Source organism: Cyanistes caeruleus, chromosome 9 (genome assembly GCF_971803275.1).
Source record: "Cyanistes caeruleus chromosome 9, bCyaCae1.hap1.1, whole genome shotgun sequence".
Taxonomy (NCBI): Eukaryota; Metazoa; Chordata; class Aves; order Passeriformes; family Paridae; genus Cyanistes; species Cyanistes caeruleus.
In genome coordinates, this window is record NC_141709.1 from 3,030,074 (window position 1) to 3,049,547 (window position 19,474).

The window sequence follows — 19,474 nt, forward strand, 5'->3', positions numbered from 1 at the left end:
AGCTGCTCTGTCCCAGCAAAGCCTGTGGAGCACTCAGACCCGTGGAGCACTCATGGTTCACATCAAACCAGCTCCTCTGAGCGTGATGTTTCCATCAGCAGGCAAAAAGAAACAGCCACAATCCCAGCACCACCTGCTCTCCACACAGGGAGGGGACCAGGGGGACACCCTGGGGGGCTCAAGCTGACTGCCAGTGTTGGCTAACACAAGCCCAAATGCTCATTTCTGTGTCATCAGGACAGGCCAGCCCACTGCAAGCAGGACTCAAATCTGGGCCATGTCCCTGGCAGGTGACACCAGCAGTGACACAAGCAGCACCCGTGAAGCTCTGTGTGCTACCACCCCCAGCACGCTGGCATGATGAGCAGCATCACCTGGGAATGTGACCCTACCCAGACCTCATTCCCAAACCTCCAGCACCAGGGCAAGCCTGGAAAAGTGCTTGGGAAGGCAAGAGGAGACGAGATTTTCCCTCTCCCCATGCAGGGTTTGACCCGAGTCTCTCCCAAATCACATCCATCAGGCCATGCCACCACCTTGTCCTCACCTTGCCTTGTATTCAGGTGGGTGACAGGCCACCAGGTGAGGACAGCTAGACATGGTGGCCTCAGAGCCAGCCCTCCTGCCCCTACAGGGAACCTCATCCCACCCTCAGTGTCCACAGCAGAGCCAACACAGCACCTCCAGCACGCGGAACCGTCCCCCCCTCCTTCATCAGGACAACAAAACGCCACTGACAACATCAAACCAGGGCCTGTCCCCATGTCCTGGAGCTTGTGGCCTCACCAGGATGAGCCCCCAAGCCCGACCAAGCCCACCACCGGCCCCACAGCTCCCGACTCACCCGCTGAGGACCACGATGAAGTCCATGACATTCCAGCCGTTGCGCAGGTACGAGCCCTTGTGGAAAACGAACCCCAGGGCCACGATCTTAATCCCAGCCTCGAAGCAGAAAATCCCAATGAAGTAGGGCTCTGTCTTCTCCTGCCAGAGTGAAATCAGTGACCCAGTGAGAGGGGGAAGCTGAGCAAACGCAGCACCAGGAATTTCCCATCCACCCAACTCGTGTCCCATCCCACCTTCCCCAGACCCATCATCTCCTTTGGGAGCTTTCCCAGCCCTTTCTCAGCCAGCAGCAACCTCAGAAATAAAAAGAGGGTGGCTATGACACACTGAGGTTGCCCAGTCCTTCCCTACCCCTTTTTAGAGGGCTTAAACCTTCCTGAAGCCTTTCCACAGAGAATGAATATGTTATAGCAGCCCCAGGAAAGCTGGAGGAGCTCGTCCCAGAAGAAACCTCCTGTCTGGCCACCCCAAAATCAGAAGAAATTGCCTGGTAGGATGGTGTGGCTGCCCTTGGCTCAGCCCCCAGCCCACCAGCGCAGGGCAGAGAGGGATGGACACGAGGTACTCACTAATCTCCGTGACATGGGCGTCTTGTCATCCTCGGGGAGGTGCTGCTCCAGGGCCAGCACGATGCAGTTGGCAATGATGGTCGCCAGGATCATGTACTCGAAGGGGGTGGAGGGGAGTTAAGGAGCAGAGAAGAGGTGGGTGACACCCCCCAACACCCTTCAGCCCACCCTTCACTTCCCCTGCTCGGCAGCTGCTGCTGTTTTCCCCCCGGGCACATCCACGCCCGCTGCTCTCAGGCAGGAGGGTGAAGCCCACCTTGGTGTTGTTTGGAAATGAGAGGGGGGAGAGCCCCCCCAAGACCTTCCTCCCTGAAGACCTGCTGGGCCTCATCCCCTCCTCCCCAAGCTCACAGGACATCAAACAGCAGTTTTTGTTGGGATGAAAACTCCCATGGGAGAGAGATGCTACTTGTGCTAGGAGCCCAGAAGGTGGGCATGAGGTTTGAAGCGAGAACAACCAGGCTGGGCTTTGCCTGGAAGAAGTTTTGGGGAGGCTCTCCCTGCTGGCCAGGGCTGACATGTCCCTGTTTTCCTTCTCTTTTCCATCAGAAATCAGCAGGAGATGGGGCTCAGAAAGGGGAGCAGCCCTTGTCCTAAAACGCCCCCACAGGAGGAAGCACCTGCACAGCCTGAGGAGGATGGGGCATCCCTGGTGAGTCCTGGGGATGTGACCTGGATCAGCCCACCTTGTGCCCTTGCCAAGCAGCCTGTGGGCAGCAGGACGAGCCCAGGTGGCACTGAGAGAGCTGCAGAGCACTTGGCTGAGCATTCACAGGCTCTGAGCTTCGCTTCAGGCAGGGTGGAAACTCCCTGTGGAGATATCCCAGCTCAGCCACTCTCCCAAGGGGCAGCAGCACCTCGTCAGCAGGGTCTGGCTGGACCCTCATGAGCAATCCTAAATCCTAAATCCATGTCTAGGCCTTACACAAGCCTTCTCCAGGAGCCACCCTGAGCCAGGACTAGTGGCAGCAGATGCAGGTGTCTGAGGACCTGAGGAAGGAAAGGGCAGGTTGACACCCAGAAAAACACCCCAAACTCAGCTTCCTCCTGCCTTCTGCTTCACGGGATCGAGGCAGGGACACGGAGCTCTCTCCAGCCTGGCCCACTGCCGAGCTCTGAAAACAAAGCGCTTCCAAATGACAGGATGGCCTTATCTTTCCAGCTTCCCATCCATCTTGCCCAGTTCTTCACAATAAAAAGCCCTGTTGTCCTCAACAGCTAAATGTGGAGCAATACAGCAGGCAGCACACCCCTGATTCCACTCCCTCCGTGCCAAAATGGCTTTATTACTGTCACCACCGGCACCAGCAGCCACCCAGGGAGAGGACTGCCACCTTCCCAAAGCTTGTGTCTGTGGAAAGGGGATGGGATCCCTTGCCCACGAAGGAATCATCCACACTCCCACCATCCCAAGCTGGCTAAGCCCTGCCCCATCACGCCAGGCTTCTCCAGACCCAACACTCTCACACTGACATGTTCCAGGCAAGGAGGTGTTCTGAACACCCATCCCATCAGCCCTGGGAAAAGGGGGCATTTTGTCTTTTCCAACCTCATCTTTTGGCCACCAGCTACAGTGAAATGCTTTCAGACAGTAGTCCTGAGCCCACAGGCAAGAAAAGACACCCCAGTGTCCCAGGAAAATGGGAGAGCATGAAGTGACCATGGCAGCAGTGACGCTGGGCACGCTGGCAAGGCAGGAGGAGCAGGGATGGGTGTAGAAACAGCTCCCCAGAGAGATGGCCAGGAGAGGCAGCCAAGGAGAGCCTGTGGGAGCTGGGATGTATTCAACCTGGTATGAAGAAGAGCCAGGAAAGATCCATCCATGGCATTTAAAAGTGAAATTAATGGTTGCTACGTTAGAGGCAAACCCAAAGAGAGAGGCTCAGACCTTGCTGCCAGCCAGGCACCGAGCAGGAGCAGCTCCCTGTGCTTGGGGAGGGGGCCAGACTCCAAAAGTTTTCCCCAGAGGCTCAACACGAGTGAATATTTCACTGCATGGCTCCAGCAAAGGCCACGTTCCCTCCCTGCTTCCCACCTCTGCTCCAGCCGACCGCGTCGCTTGGCCCAGCGCCACCAGCCTATTTGGGATCTTTTTGTATCATTTTCCTGAAAGTCTGCGAGCAATTAGCACGGCTTGAGAGACAAACAGCGTGTTAGTGGGGCGGGGCAGCAGCTCCCCAGGCACCAGGCACATTTGCCTAGATGAGAAGTGTGGGGACGGCGCGGAGATGTCCGTGTGTCCGACCCGGCGCGGTTCAGCGCGCCCAGCGTCCCACACTGCTCCCTGCCACAGCCGCTGTTCCCATGGGAGAGACACCCAGGTGGGAATAACCCAGCTGCAGGAGCATGGGAGTTCCTGCTCAGAAGTTTCTGGGGGCTCTCAGGACCACCTGGCCCCAAAATCTGGTTCAAAGCATGAGGACGATGCACGTCTGTCACACCCACCCTGCACAGGATCACATTCCTGCTCCACCTCCAGCAAGTGGGTGAGCAGATATCATGGAATCAGGGAATGGTTTCTGTTGGAAGGGACCCTAAAAACCCTTCTTGTTCCAACCTGGCATGGACAGGGATGTCTCCCACTGGGCCAGGGTGCTCAGAGCCCCGTCCCACCTGGCAGAGCCTAGAAGGGTGATCACCCCCCCAGAGCAGTGACCTAAGCACGAGGACACTGCCAAAAGTGATTCCCCAAACCCTGCTGGCCCGGTTTCTCAGGAGCCCAGCCTGGGTTATGACATCCAGGTCAGCCCCATGGAAACCAGCCCACATAGCTCCAGCTGTGCCAGGTTTTGAGGGACCAAAACAACCTCCCAAGGGACATCTGGCTGAACTGAGGGGCATTTTATCCCCACTCTTCACTTCTGCCAAGCAAGCATCCTCCCAGTCAGGGCTGGAGTCCACAGGACAACCCTCCACCAGCACTTTGTTTTCTCCCACATCAGATGAATAATTACACAACCTCTCAGCCACCCAAAATGCAGAGTAGCCCTCTCCTCCCTCCAGGCCCAGTAATGAGAGCCCATCTCCCTCCAGCCTTCTCCTCCTCCTCCTCCTTCTGGCTTCTCCTGGAGGATCATTAGGGAGCCGATAAAAATAGGTTTTCTTATTGATTTATCTCCTTTACCCAATGCTCTCTCCCCTGCACCGTTGACTTGTTTCCTTAGCAACTCGGCCGATCCCTGTGCACGCCACACCTGCAGCTCCACGCTTCCCTCCTGCTGCCTTTGAGGTGGGGACAGCGACCCCAGGCCATGGGGACATCCCCCAGGCCACCTGGAGCTGGAGCTCCTTGGTGGCTCTGTCAGGAAGATGTTCCAGCTGTGACCTTCCTCTTCACCTTCCTCCCCAGAAGACCCATCTTGCTAAGCCCAGCTCCAGTCCCTGGGGATGTGTTTATGGTGCTGATGGGACAGTGACACAACCTCCACAGGAGGCTGGGTCCAAGATAAATCCCTCCCTGGATGCAGGCGAGGACAGGAGCTATGGAGAGCTCCCTTCCATCCCACCCCTTCCCAGCCCCTTCTCTCCACTCCTGGGCAGGCAGGTGGGGAAGGAGCAGAGGAGCCAGAGGAGAGCTGGGGAATCCTACCTTCAGTGCTACCAAAAGAGTGGGTTAAGAGTTAACCTCTTAACTTAACCTCTGTCCGTGCCTGCATCATCCAGGTTCCAACATCTCCTAGAAAGTCATGTCTCTATTTCCCACCTCTCCCCACACCTCCCTGGGGACCTGCTGCTCTGAGGGGCTTTCCCTGCTCCCCAGACGAGAAAGAGACCCAATTCCTACACCTGTGGACTTCATCTTGCTGGTCCCAATCCCAGCACTGCTGTCTGTCCCACGCACACACGGCACCACAGGATGAAAGAGCCACCCTTAGGATGCCCCAGCCTCAGCTCCACACCCCAGCAGGAAAGAGAGCACCTTCTCCCCAAGGCTGTTTTCACAGAATCATAGAATGGTTTGGGCTGGAAGGGACCTTAAAGGTCATCTGATTCCAACCCCCTGCAGTGAGCAGGGACTTCTTCAACTAGAGCAGGTTTCTCAGAGCCCCACCCCACCAGACCTTGAACAATTCCAGGGAGTCCACAACCTCTCTGGGCAGGGGAGGTTTTTGGTTTCCAAGAAAAAAACAAAAGTGCCAAGTAGAGCAAAGCCTGCAAGTGGCCCTAATTCAACTCTGGGATTCCCCATCCCCACAGTACCTCCCTGGCTTGTCCCTGATGACACAAGGGATTTCCCTCCACTGATAAAATTATTCACAGAGTTGTGGCCCCTCACGGCTGTCTCTGCCTCTGTGTCCTGCCACACAGCGCTCCCAGACCACCCATGCTGGGGGTGGGGGGGGTGGATTGACAAAAAGTGACATCCAGACCCCAAATCCTCCCACTTTGAACATGAGCCAGCTGCTGTGTGTCTGCTTCAGAGAGACTCGGGAGAGTGAACATGGGCTTGGAGCACCCAGCCCACCTCAATCCCACCGCACAGGCACAGGAGACCACGCTCCCCCTCTGCAGCCCCAGCTGCTGCTGCTGCTCTGATGGCTCCAAAATGCAGTGTTTTGGTTTCCATCAGGGGTTAAACCGAAGGCAGAGACAGCCAGAAGTCCAACTGGGCAGAGCTGCCCACACTGCTGCCACTCCCGTAGGGATGCGGGATGCAGGATGTGGGATGCCTGCCTGCCACGTGCAAACAGCTCCATGGAGAAGCGTCTCCTTCTCCCCCACCTCACCCTGGAAATCAAATCTCTCTCCTCTCCTCCTCCTTTTTTTTTTTTTTTTTTTTTTTTTTTTTTTTAAACAAAAAAGGACCACATCATGTGATTTTCCTGCCTTAACATCAGTTTTTTAACTTTGGTTGCCACAGCAACAGGATGCAACTTGGCATCACCATGACAACAGCTGCCTCTGTTTAAATTCACCATCTGACAGGCAGCCTCGCTCTCCCCGGCTGTCAAAAAGATGGACCTGCCATTACACCTACTCGCCCCTCCCCAAAAAAAAACCTTCTAAAATCTGATGAATGGAGGGCACAGAAAACAGCCTGGGAGCAGGGGGAGGGTGGAAAAAAATGTTCCTGGGGAGCGCAAGGATGGAGCTGCCCAAGGATGGCTCAACATGGCACAGGCTTTTCCCTTGGGAAGGAGAGACCTGGCGGAATCTGGGCTGGGGAGGAAGCCAAGGTGCAGGAGATGCCTGGCCAGGTGGGGTGTGACATCAGCGGGGTCCCCGAGGGGCACTGCCCACGCAGCAGCGGGTCACAGTGAGAGCTGTGCTGAGCAAAACAACTCAGCCACTCATGGGCGTGCTTCCCATGGAGCAAAATCCACCTGGCTGCTGGGATGGGGATGTGCCCTGGGGCTCTGAGGGCACTCCAGCTGCTCCAGGCCAGCCCAGCACCAAATTTGGTCCTCAAAGGGGCTGAGATAGGTGAAATCCCTCACCACAGGTCCTGATGGATGTCATCTGTCCCTGCCACACTGGGGGTAGGTGCAGTGGGCAGCCTGCAGCCAGATGCTGTCCTTGGGGACACAGCCAGAGCCACACAATGTCATCTGGCCTTCCTGGGGCGGGAGAGGGATCTTATCCAGGTCAAATGTGATTAAGCGGATGAGGAACGGAGCAGATATAGATGAGCTGCAGCCCATCTCATGTACTAACTGAATTGGAGCCTTCCAGGCAGCCAAACAAATGAAATCAGGGTGAAGGGCCTGGCCATCAGCAGGAGGAGAGCAGGCAGGAGGACAAGGCTGCGTTTCCCGAGGAGAAGAGAAGGAGATGTTCCTCCAGCCAAAACAACAGCTGCCCCATGGTTTGGGCAGGACCAGTTTGAAAAGAGCAGCTCTGGCGTAGGCAAGGCTTTCTGGGCTTTCCAGAGAGGAACTCAGCAAAGACTTGCCTCCCATGGAGCTGCATCCCAATCCCAGTTGCTCGTATTTCTCCTCCTTCTCCTCCATGCATCATCCCTATTTACACTGGGAAGCCAAACTGCAGAGGCTGCTGGTTATAATTACACAGTTACCCAGCAGATATCCAGGCCTGAATCACCAGATATTTTTAGCCCTATTACCTAGTCAACCAGAGCTGGGTGAAGAAGAGCCTCCACTCCGCCCTGAGCTCCTCTCCAGCCCCTTTGGCTTTCCTTGGTGCTGTGCCCACCCTGACCCACGGCTCCAGGACTGGCCCATCGCCCTCCCAAGGCCAGCAGCTCCTACCGACCACAGCCAAGATCCAATGCTCTCCTCCCCATCATCCCTCACCCAGGAATGATGCCATGGGCTCCAGGCCAGGAGGCTGAGGTGCTCTCCTGGCCCTTCCAAAAGGCACCAGCTGCCTGTGCCAGGCTACAACTGCAAGGATGGGAACAACCGGCCTGGCCAACCTAACCAAACTCATCACCAAAAGGCCTTGCCCGTTCCCAAGCCCTCAAAACTCCAGTGGTGCAGAGAAACATCCAGGGTGGATGCGTTTTTCTTGGAAAGAGATGGCAGCCAGGCGGGGGATAGGCAGGAACGCTGAGCTCCCGCGCCTGGAGCACGCCTGTTCCCAGCACTCACATGGGAATATGTCACTTACTTCTGGAAAAAAAAAAAAAAAAAAAAATACAAAATGAGCCCATCTCCCTCATGCATTGCAAATTCCAGGGGAGAATAATGCTGGGGAGCTCTGCTCGTGTGGTGGTGGAGCTCCAGTCTCTAGGAGACAGCGGCTGCCTGGAGATGAGGCATCACACCGGCACGGGACCCCAGCCCACGCCGGGAGTGCCGGGCCAGTGCCAGCACCCCAGCTCCTTCTGCCTCCCAACAAAAGCCAGAGGGGCTGGAGCCCTCCCACACCGCGCTGGAAAAGCACAAGGAATAATTTGGCATATTCTGGAAAAGCAGGCAGCCGGCCTGGCCGCTGCCCTGCAGGGCTCCGCGCTGAGCGCCGCGTCCCCGAGCTCGCCACCGCACCGGCGCTCCTGCGGCCACCCACCCCGTGGGTGCTGCCAGGAGGGGCAGATTCGGGGATGCCACGGGGAATTCAACCCCTCCGAGCCGCTCCTTCACACCTCAAGCCTGGAGATGTCACGGCTCCCCAGGCAGGAGTTTGGCAGAGGCTCGACCTGACGTGTCGGAGCTGCAAAGGGACGATTCCCCTGCCGTGCTCTGCGGGGTGTGTGACCTGTCCTGCCTCCCTGGGCCTCACCTGGGCCTTTCCCCCGGGGTACCTGTTGCACCAAACCTAAGCATCGCCGCCTGGCACCAGGGAAAGCTCTCCCGTGCCCACCAGAGGAGCCAGGAACTCAACCAACAAGTTGCAGGGCGAGAAAGCGGCAGCAGCAGGAGCTGCGTGGAATCGCTGCTGCAGAGCACGGCACCGGGAGGCTCCTACAGCCAAAGCTGAAGTTTCCAGCCTCTCCGTGGGGGCAAAGCCCAGGGGGTGTCTCGGGGGGCAAGCAGGCACCGAGGCCAGATTGGTGTGGGGCTGAGAGCTGTGGTGCTGGGCAGCAGCCAGGGGCACCCACAGGGAGGGTGGGAGGAGAGAGAGGTGCGTGGGGAGGTATGAAAGGATGGAGGAAGAGGGGAAGGAGTGGGAGAGATCTGCACCCTCCACCCTGTGCTAGGAGAGGGGTCCCTGGGATAAAACCACGTGCCAGCCTCCCCAGAAAGGGCCGTGGGGCACAGGCAGAGGTTTCCAACATCCTTCCCTCTGCCGCAGGGAGGGGGCAGCCGGTTCCCAGAGCCACCGTGGGGGGCCGGGGGCTGCGGGGCGAGGACGGCCGTGCCCCTGCCAGGCACAGGGATCTGCAGCAAAGAGGGCACGCACAGGAGGGACAGAGCCACCACCCAGCAGCCACTGGAGCTTCCCGGGCTCCCAGGTGGCTCCGGGTGGGGAGGGGTGACAAAACTCCACAAGACATCGAGGCACAGAGAAAAGGCCACTACCTCCCCCCCACACGCCTCCCCAGGCGCACACACAGAGCATCCCAAAGCACGCGGGGATCGGAGCACCCGTCCCTGTTAGCACAGGGAGGGGGGATAATAAATCCAAACCTCAGGAGGGGCTGCGGGGGGCTCCCGGGAGAGGGGGAGAAAGGGCTCAGATCCTGCCAGGAGCAGGCAAAGAGCCGGGGAGAGAGAAGGAGAAGCAGCAACAGGGCGAGGAGAGCATCCCCAGGGGCCGGGGCACCCCTCTCCGCACACCTTACCTGCCCGATAGTGCCACACACGCGTGTCCTGGGCGGCCACCGAGGCAAATCCGGGCCCCCTGGCAGGGGCTGCAGAAAGGATATGGCCAGTCGATGAGCTTCTTGGCATATTTCCTGACTATGTTCTCTTCCCCAAAGAGGAAGAGCGATCTGTTGACGGTGAAGCAGTTCTGCCGGACGGGGATGGGGTTGTACAGAGCCATAGTCCGGGCTCTCTGCGCTTTGGTTTGCTTGAAGGCTCCCGGGCTCCCTCCCGCAGGGGCAGGAGCTCCTTGCCGGCTCCGGTTCTGGTCGGAGCCCCCATCTCCGGAGCCCAGCCTGCCGGCCACTGCCTCCCCAAAGCGAGCCATCCTGGAAGAAAACACACAGGTGAGCCAAAGCAGCAGCAGCGAGGCGGCGGGGGGGTGGGGGGAGGGGGGTGGGAGAGAAGAGGGAGGGGGTTGCGGGGCGCAGTCCCAACCACAGCCCCCTCCTCCTCTCCGGGTGATGCTCAGCTCCGTCTCTCCTCCATCCCTCCGGGGGAAGCAGGGACCCCGTGGAGGAGAGGCGGCAGCGTCAGGCACGGGCTCAGCTCCTCCGGCACCGCACGGGGGGCAGCCGAGCCCCCGGCCCCCCCCAGAACCGGGCAGCGGGGCGGGCAGCCAGCCTTCCTCCTCCTCCTCCTCCTCCTCCGTGCCCAGCCCAGGCCGCTCGGTCCCTAAGCACCTTCCCCCCCACGAAGCAAGGGGTTAAAGCCAGCCACATCCTCCCCGCAGCGCCCCAAGCCCAGAGCGGCTCCCTTCAGCCCCCCGAGCCCGCCGGGCAGCGATGTCCCCGCGGCCACCCCGGCGCAGGAAAGCACGATTGGGAACAGCACCCAGCACAGCAGCAGCCGCGGCCGGGGGAACAGGTTGCAGCGTGGTCCAGCCTAGTTGGAGCCAAGTGTCCAACTCCTTCCTCCCGACTCCATCTTCAGCATCCTGCGGGAGCCCGGCCGCCCATCTGCGGCTCGCTGGGGCAGCGGGCAGGGCCGGAGGGGCCGAGCCCCCCGCGCTGGCCGAGGGATGCCCGGCCCTCGGCTGCCGGGGCAGGAGCACGCAAAGGCGGCGTGGGCTTCCCGCAAGGAGCCGGGCCACGAAATGAAAAGGCTGGCGAGCCTCTGCAGCTCGGGGCCAGCTCGCTTTAATGAAGTCAGTGGCAACACGGGCGCGCACACACGCGCAACACGCCCGGCTCGCTCCCTCGCTCCATCCAGTGCGTTCTTTTGGCAAGCACGGGAGCTGCCGCAAAGGAAAATCAGAGGCGAGGGGTGGGTCTGAAGGGAACAAAGGCAATGGGAGAGCCCCCACCCTGCCAGAAGCACACGCAGCCACCCACCCACCGCCCCCCCCCGCCCTGGCTGCAGAGGGCTTTCCAGCACACGGGTGCTCCTAGGTGAGTGGCTGAATTGGGGAGCAAGGGGTGGGGGGCTCTCCTCTCCCTGCATATCCCACCCACCCCAGCTCAGCCCGAGCCGAGCATCTCTCTCTGGCCACATGCAGCATCCTCCCCCCATCCCCGGGACACTCGGAGGCTCCCGGCTCCCCGCCGGAGCCGCCCGATGCCGGCGGGTGCCCGGGGAGTGCCCTCCTGCTCACTCGCATACAGATGAGCCTCCACACCTCGCTCTTTTCCTTTTTGACACACGATGTTGTCTGGGAGAAACAGCGGCTCGTCCAGGAGGTGTAAACAAGCCGGGTTGGATGTGTCCCTGCAGGAGCTTCCATGGGGGTTTTGGAGGGGTGTCTCTGACCCTGCTCCCCCCCTCCAGGCACCCCACTAAGGGCAGGGGGCTGGGGACACTGCTGATGCTGCAGCCACTCGTGTGCCAAGGTCACCCAGGGATGCCCAGGCTCCCCTGTGCCCCGCTGTGGGGGCTGCCTGCCCACCCACCCACCTTTGGGGAGCCCACCCTGCCCTCCTGGCACACACACAGGGTACCCCCAGAGGTGTCCCCAAGTCCTCTGTACCCACCAGGCAGGGCACAGCACACAACACACCCTGTGAGCTGCTCACACGCAGGGTCCCCCACCCCTCCCACTGAACCCCGAGGCCAACAGAGCTCCCCAGGGCCTGTGGCACTCGCCACCTGCATTTCCCACCAGCAGACCACCCGTGGCTCCAGCCAGCGTCTCTGTCACGCTCTTCCCTTGTCCACCCCACCAACAACCTGCTCTGCAAACACAGAGGCTGCTGCCCCATCCCTCTCACCTGCTGCGGGGCAGCCAGGACTGCTAGAGGCATTTAAGTTGAAAAAAAACCCAAATAAATACATCAAAATACAAATAAAATTCGTCAAGCTCTTCACCACAAAAATCATTAACTCATTTGGGCCAGGGCTTCTCCCTCCCTGCAGCCTGACAACACCAGGGATGTCCCCACTCCACGGGCACTACAGCAGCTGAAGGGCCACAGGGCTCGTTTTTTGGCCCAGCCTCTCGTGGGTGCACTGCCAGGAGCCCTTGGGCTGTCTGGGTGAGAAAGAGGAAGGACCAGATGCTCCTCAGCAAGATAACAGAGGAGCACAAAGGGCTATGGGATCATTGCCCCAACCTCAGCCCACCAGCTCTCCGTGACACCCAGCTGCTGCATCCCCTCTTAATTCTCTCCTTCCAAGGGTCTTGACAACCAAAGTGGGCTACCTGGGGGGGTTTTCAGCAAGTCCCCTGAGTGCAGAGGCACTCAGATCCCTCCCAAAACACTTTCCCAGGCCACCAGCCAGCCAGAGTGACCCTGGCTTTTCATTCTGCTAACAAGAGGCAAGGAGGTGGCCACTGCAGCCACCGACTAATTACAGTCCCTTCGATTCAGACACTGCCCTAAATGAATCAATTATTATTTGTAGCTCACCCCACCTCCTCCTCCTCCTCCCCACCACCACCACCAACGCAGCTTGGGCAGCGATGCTGCTCTTCCCACCTTTCAGCCCTTTAAGGCACCGTTAATTAAGCCCGAGGCTGAGGCTGGGCCGATTGCCAGGAGCAGATCCTGAGCCTTGCAGAGCTCCTGCTCCTGCTCCTGCTCCTGCTCCTGCTCCTGCTCCTGCTCCTGCTCCTGCTCCTGCTCCTGCTCCTGCTCCTGCTCCTGCTCCTGCTCCTGCTCCCCCCTGCCCTCTCCCATCCTTGCCTGCACAGCAAGGCACCACCCAGCCGAAATATTCAGGCTCTGTGTGGTACCCACAGAGGAGGATGGGGAATCTGCCCCTGCATCCCCTGCCTGGCTCAGAGCAAGGGGCTGAGGGGGAGGAAGGCAGCCTTCCTCCTCCATTCCCTTAGAGCAGGGCTGCACCCCTTACCTGGGCACTTCTGCTGGGGCACCAGGCTGTCCCCTGGAGCCAGAGTTGGCTCTCACCCCTACTGTAACATTCTCTGCAGAGCAGAGCGCAGGATGACCCTGCTGGGAGCCTCTCTCCTGCTCAGACGGTGCTAAAGGATGGGATATTTATGAGAAAGCAGCTCCTTAAGAGAAGATTGAGAGCCAAAAGGAAATAAAAAAAAGTCTCTGGCTATGCCAAGAGATGCAGGCTCTGTTTCCCAGGATGTTTATTGCTGTTCTCATCTTGACCCTCACCCAGCAGGCTGGGATCTGTGAGTCAGGGAGAAGCGTGGCTGATGCCCACATGATTCAACGTGGCACAGGGATCCAGAGCCAGCTCTGTGGGGCTGTTTGGGTTTTTGTCACTGGAGGAAATGCGAGAAGACAGGGAACAGTGGGTGCCAGGACAGGAAGGCGCTGGGGATGCGCTTGGTTTTACAGAGACAGGCTAACACTCCTCCAGTCTCAGCAAGCTCTGAGAAGGAGCAGCTGAGGGAGCTGAGGGTGGGGGGTTCAGCCTGGAGAAAAGGAGGCCCAGGGGAGATCTTATTGCTCCTGAAAGGAGGCTGTAGCAAGGTGAAGGTTGGTCTCTTCTTGTAGGCAACAAATGACAGCAGCAAGAGGAAACAGCTTCAGGTCACACCAGGGGATGTTCAGAGCGGATTTTAGGAGAGGTGCCTTCCCCAAAAGCCCTGGAGGAGGCAGCCCAGGGAAGCTGTGGAGTCACCATCCCTGGAGGGATCTGAAAGACGTGCAGATGTGGCACTTGGGGTGACAGTGGCACTTGGGGACACGCTTGAGTGGTGGCCTGGGCACACCTGGCTTAAATGGTTGGACCGGCTGAGTTTAAAGGCCTTTTCCAACCTAAACGATCCCACGATTCTCACGCCGATATTGCCATCCTTGCTTCTTCCCCACCTCTCCCAGCCACGTGGAGGGCACGACATCACCGGAGACATCACCGGGGACACGGGGCTGTCCCCTCCGGGGTGATCCCTGTGTCACAGCCCCCCTGTGCCGCTCCGGCATTGCCATCTAGTGGCAGCTGTCCCCTCCCTGCGCCCCCCCAGGCTCAGAGAGCAGCCCGGAGCTCTGTCCCTTCCCATCCCTTCCCATCCCTTCCCATCCCTTCGATCCCTTCCCATCCCTTCCCATCCCTTCCCATCCCTTCCCATCCCTCGGGATGCTTGGATCAGGTGCAAACCTCCCGCATCCCTTTGTGCAGCCCCCCGGAGCAGCCTCGGGCACCCCAAAATCTCCTATCTGTGCTTTGCTGGGGACAGGCACCAAAAAAAACAACCCAAAATAAATAGGAAATCGTGTTAAAAGCATCCTCTGCCCAGCCCTGGGTTGCTCAAAAAGCCAGAGCTGCTCCTCAGCTTGGAGGGAGAGGCTGAGAGTTGGGGTTGTTCAGCCTGGAGAAGGTTCCAGGGAGAGTTTAGGGCACCTGACAGAGCCTAAAGGGACTCAAGAGAGCTGGAGAGGGATTTTTCCTGGCAGGACAAGGGGAAATGGTGCCAAGCTGAAAGAGGACAGGGTGAAATGGGATATTAGGGAGAAATTCCTGTCAGGATGGGAGACACTGGGATAGGTTGTTCAGAGAAACTGTGGCTGCCCCATCCCTGGAAATGTTCAAGGCCAGGTTGGATGGGGCTTGGAATAACCTGGGCTAGTGGAAGGTGTCCCTGCCCATGGCAGAGAGGTTGGAACAAATGATCTTTAAGGTGCCTTCAAACCTAGACCATTCTGTGACTCTAATGCAGGGTCTGGAGAGGGAAGACAGGCTCTCCTTCCATGAGTGATATTCCCAGGAGATGTGATGGACTGCATTCATCTTAGAAAGTGGCTTTTGGCATCCTGATTTATTTTTTAAATATGGCTAAGCTGAGATGAAAAAAAATAAAATTAGAAAAAAGGATCAAATGAGAACCATCTACAGTGTGCTCTGGCCAAATTTCAAATTGGGACTGAGTGCCTGTGACTCAGAAGCGTGTTTATAACCATGGAATGCAGGGGTTTTTTTCCAGGAACAGTTTCATTACCTGCTGGATTAGAAGGAGGATGTTCTCCCCACTTGCAGAGGAGAAGTCCTGCTGAGCCCAGCACCTCTGCAGCAGCAGGGACACAGAATCCCTGGGCTGGAACAGTTCCCCCAGGATGGCATCTCTGGAGAAGGGCACCACACCAGGCTCTGCCTGATGCTCCTCTGTGCAGATGTTGGCAGCTGTGGCGCAGATCAGGATGGCCCTGATGGCATTTTTCGTGGCAGCCAGGCCCTGCAGAGGCTCTGCACCACCTCACAGCAAGGCAGCTCTCACCCAGACCAGGGAAAGTTCTTCCTCTCAGCCATCTGCTCCCATTTTATTCCAACTACTTCACCAGGATGTGCCTTCTCCAGCCCTGGCAGAGACACCACCAGGCTCACAACCACCAGGACACGTTCCCAGCACCAACCCAGAGGTGGAATTCACAGGATCAGCACTGGGATTTATCCACTGAGGGATCAGAGGGCTGGAAGAGAAGTGAGAGCCAGCACAAATCTCTCACACCAGGCTGTAAATTCTGCCTCCAGATTGAAGCCACTGCCAGCACTCCCTCACCCTGGGAGTCACCCCGGGTGTCACACAGCAGCCATGGCAGGAGAACTTGGATGTGAGAGGGTGGAAATGGAATTACCTGCTGCCATGAAACATCCCTGAGTTCACAGACGCTGCTGCTGTAATTCCCAGCACCCACGAGTCCCACAGCCAGCCTTGGCATCTCCAAAATCAACAGGAAAACAATCTTGTAAAGCTCTCTTTTGTTGGGATAAGGGAATAATTCTCTGGGAAAGGAGACTTTGGTGGGTGCATCTCCCCCCAGACAAGCTTTTGCAGGGGATGGAGATACAGAAGAAGCAGTGCCAGAGCATCTCTCACCCAGGCTTGCCCCTGCAGCCCATTTCCAAGACTCCAGCTGCAGTACACCTTGCATTCCCACCCCTCTCTGCAAGTCTCTGCTGAAAACAATCCAGCCCAGAGCATCTCTGGTCCCACTCCTTAAAATTCCTGCCAGTCCTCAGCTCCGAGCAAAGCACATCACAGCACAAACCTGCAGCAAAATTCAAAAATAAACCCCACAAACCTGAGTGTTGCAGGTCCCACTCAAGGTTCCCAAACCCACAACATCCCACCACAACCCACCAGGGCCCACCAGCCTCCAGGGCTGATCAGCCACAGCTAATTAGGGATTGGGGAGCATCCATCCCTTCCCCTCCTCCCCTGCATACAGATGCTTCACAGTGATCTGTGGTGAGACACATTAAAGGTGTCTCTGATGTCATGACATTGTTTTTCCATTCTTTTAAAAATATGTATTTTTTTCCCCTGTTTTTAGTGGTTTTAACATGCTTATTTGTAAATTTTGAAGTTTAATAATTCAGCATAGTTTTGATCTTTTGTTAAGCTAAAAAAACCAAACTTCTTAAAAGCTTCGAGGTCAGAACCTAAAAAGCCTTACATTATTTTGAAAAACTAAAGTTTCTTTTAACATGCATCTGAAAAATTGAGATTAAACTCGTTTAAGGTAGATGTGGCCCCACACTGCATTGCTGTGGGACTGGGGCAGCTCATGCATCAGATAAAGCAGTTTATCATATGGATATATATGATATATACCCTATAGCATATGGAATTAAAGGTGGCTTTAGCAACCAAATCGTGGATTTAGCAACCCAATTGTGGATTCACAGAATGGGTAGGGTTGGGAGGGACCTCTAAAGGCCATCTACTCCAATTCCCCTGCCCATAGGGGCATCTTCAACTAGATGAGGATGCTCAGGCCTTCGTACTCCCCAAAAACACCCAACCAAAAAGTGCCTTTGTGGGTGGCATGACAGGAGCCAAACAAGCACAGAGGGGTTGCTGACATCTCAAGCAGAGGCAGGTGAGACCCCATCACCCCCAGACTTGCTGAGGGAAGGGACAGCATTGCTTTGCAGTGCTGGCTGCCAGGGATGCTTCCCCCAGACACTGCTTGCTCTCCCCTTTCCTGCCTGAACACCCCACCCCGAGTGCTCCTGGCAACTCAGAGCTCCTCTGCCTTAGGCCATGAGGCTTTGTGCATCAGCTGAAGGGCCCTGGAGTAATCACCCATTAATAAATTGCCTGGAGTGCCCTGCTGTTTTATTTAGCTTTGCCAGCCTGGGCTCTAATTAGCATTTGCAGTCGCATCCTGGCTGCTCTGGGCAGGCGTGCAGCAGTCCCACCTCTCAGGGAACAGCTATCCACCCTCCCCTGCTTTGCCATCACACTTAAAGCGAATTTCCATCCCTGCTCCCAACCCCCAAATCCCTCTGCACAACCTCTCCCCTCAGCCAGGAGCTGTGGAGCATCCCAGGCTGGCAGGGATGATCTGATCGCAGAGCTGAGATCGCACCTCGCCATCCTCCTCCAACTCACACAGGTCCAGCTTTGGGCAAGGCACTTCCAGAGAGGGCCACTTGGGAAGATCCAGTGAGGAGGGGAAAAAAAAGGGATGTTTGAGAATGGTTCTGCCCAAAACATTGGGACTGAGCAGCATGGATAAAGGGAGAGCAAAGAGATGAGGAAGGAGCAGAGACCTGGGGGGATATTCCCCTTCTTGCCACCAAAGCCCTGCAAGAGCCAGACACCAAGCTGCCAAATTTCATGTGTGTGAGGGAACAAGCTCAGAAAAGACATTCCCAGAGCCATCCATAGACAGCCAACAACAAAAAAACTTATTTCTAGCTTGTCAAAGGCTTGGGGAGGGATTTCTAAAAGCGTTTTTTCAACCTCTGCGTTACCCAAAGCAGAAGAAATCCCCCAGCATCCTCACGACCCCTCTGGCACAGCAGTGTTAGCTCCTGCCAAAGCCAGCAAGAGATTTTGTCCTCCTTTAGACCTCCTCTTCACCCCTCCAAGGGGCAGATCCATGCCTGAGGACCACCCAGTGCTTTCTCTGATCCTCTGCAAGGCTCAGGTTGGACAAACACAGCCAAACACCCGCTGCCAGGGGCTGGGATGACAGAGGAGTCTCCTCCCCGCCTTTGGGCTGCAAAAAAACCCCTGCAATAAAAAGAAATCTAGACCAGAAATCCACCAACTCCATCTCCAACCTAATGAAGCCAAAACTCACAGGCTCAGCTTTCTCCAAAGCAACCCTGCCAGCAAACAGGGGTGGCTTTGACAAAACTACGCTGCCAGGACAAGTGCCAGGAGAAGACAGAGCTGTCGAAAAAAAAATTTTCCAGCAGGTCTGAACTTGCACTGAGCAGCTGATGCTCAAGACAGCCAGAGAAGCCCCATCCCTGGCAAGCAGCCAGCAAGGAGATGCTGCTTCCCTCTCCCAAACCTGTGAAAGAGAAAAGGCCAAAGAGCAAAACCTCTCTCGGAGAGCTCCTCAGTGCTGGGAGGTGTGAAAAAACGTCCCCCTTGCTGCAGCTCAGCAGCCTCCCTGAAGGCAAACACCCTCAGCAGCCAAGGCTGAGCACGGCTCCCGAGATTCCTCAATGGGAAAAAGTTCATTGAAGAGTTTTTAGGTTTAATTCCTCCCCAGGGAAATGCAGGGAAAAGGCAGATCGGGTTGTGGAGGGGCAGGGGGGAAAAAGCAGCTCCTGCAAAGCTCCTCTGATGACAAATAAAGAAAGGAGCTGGGATTTGTAGCAGAGCTCACGGAGATGACGCAGGTTCCATCACAGCATCATCCACCAAGCCTGCAGGAGAGCTGCTTCCCACCAAACAAGCTGGCTGGCCTCGTCCAGGGAAGGTGGGACGACAGAAGCTCTTTCAGGTGGGTTTTGGGAAGGGCAGTGTCCCACTGAGCTCCCTCTCCCCACGGCTGGGATAAGCACCAGGACATTTGAAAGCAGCTTCAGGGAGTTTCCTGGTGTTTTACAGAATCGTGGAATGGTTTGTGCTGCAAGGAACCTTAAAGATCTTCTCGTTCCAGCCCCCTGCCATGGGACACCTTCCACCAGACCAGGTTGCTCCAAGCCCCTTCCAGGCTGGCTTTGGACACATTGAGGGATGGAACATCCAAAACTTCTCTGAGCAACCCGTGCCAGGGCCTCCCCACCCTCAGGCGAGAAAATGCCATTTTGGGAATGAGCAGTGAGGCATCCCCTGTATTTTAAACTGCAAAAAATTAGAGTTAAATAAGAAATAAGTGATTTTCTGATCAAACTAGACACCTCTCGAGGTCCCTGAATTAACCCACGACACTGTCATCCCTGAAATACAAACAGTGTGTGAGGGTGGGAGGGAAAAGGCAGGTCCTACACCTAAGAAATTGAGAGTAGTAAATAACATTAACCCTACAAACTGGAGAGGCTGGAAAATGCCTCTGCGGCAAACGCTTCCCAGGCAGCAGCCAGCCTCCCATCAGAACCACACAGGGACAGCTGGGGAGAAGGGAAGGGGTTGAATTATTCCAGGGAAGGGGAAGGACGAGGATGCGAAGGAGCAGGAGATCTCAGAAGCCTGGGTGCCTGCGGGCTGCGCTGAATCACGCTCCGCCAGCGCAGAGAGATGCTGAAAAAGCA

The 19,474-nt window shown here is 57.0% G+C and overlaps 1 protein-coding gene across 7 annotated transcripts in view; it reads right to left on the minus strand.

Annotated features, from left to right (window-relative positions):
• The window catches only part of CACNA1E (calcium voltage-gated channel subunit alpha1 E), a 106,175-nt gene that overhangs the window by 80,300 nt on the left and 6,401 nt on the right, over nt 1-19,474 (minus strand). For all 7 annotated transcript variants that reach the window (XR_015290410.1, XM_086901743.1, XM_086901742.1 and 4 more), the window contains exons 2-4: nt 9,685-9,951; nt 1,416-1,521; nt 845-984 (exon numbers count right to left, since the gene is read on the minus strand). Coding sequence is in view for 6 of the 7 variants with exons in the window: in XM_086901743.1 (XP_086757869.1) it covers nt 845-984; nt 1,416-1,521; nt 9,685-9,951 (513 nt within the window). In the remaining variant the exon portion in view is untranslated. The remainder of the gene's footprint in view (nt 1-844; nt 985-1,415; nt 1,522-9,684; nt 9,952-19,474) is intronic.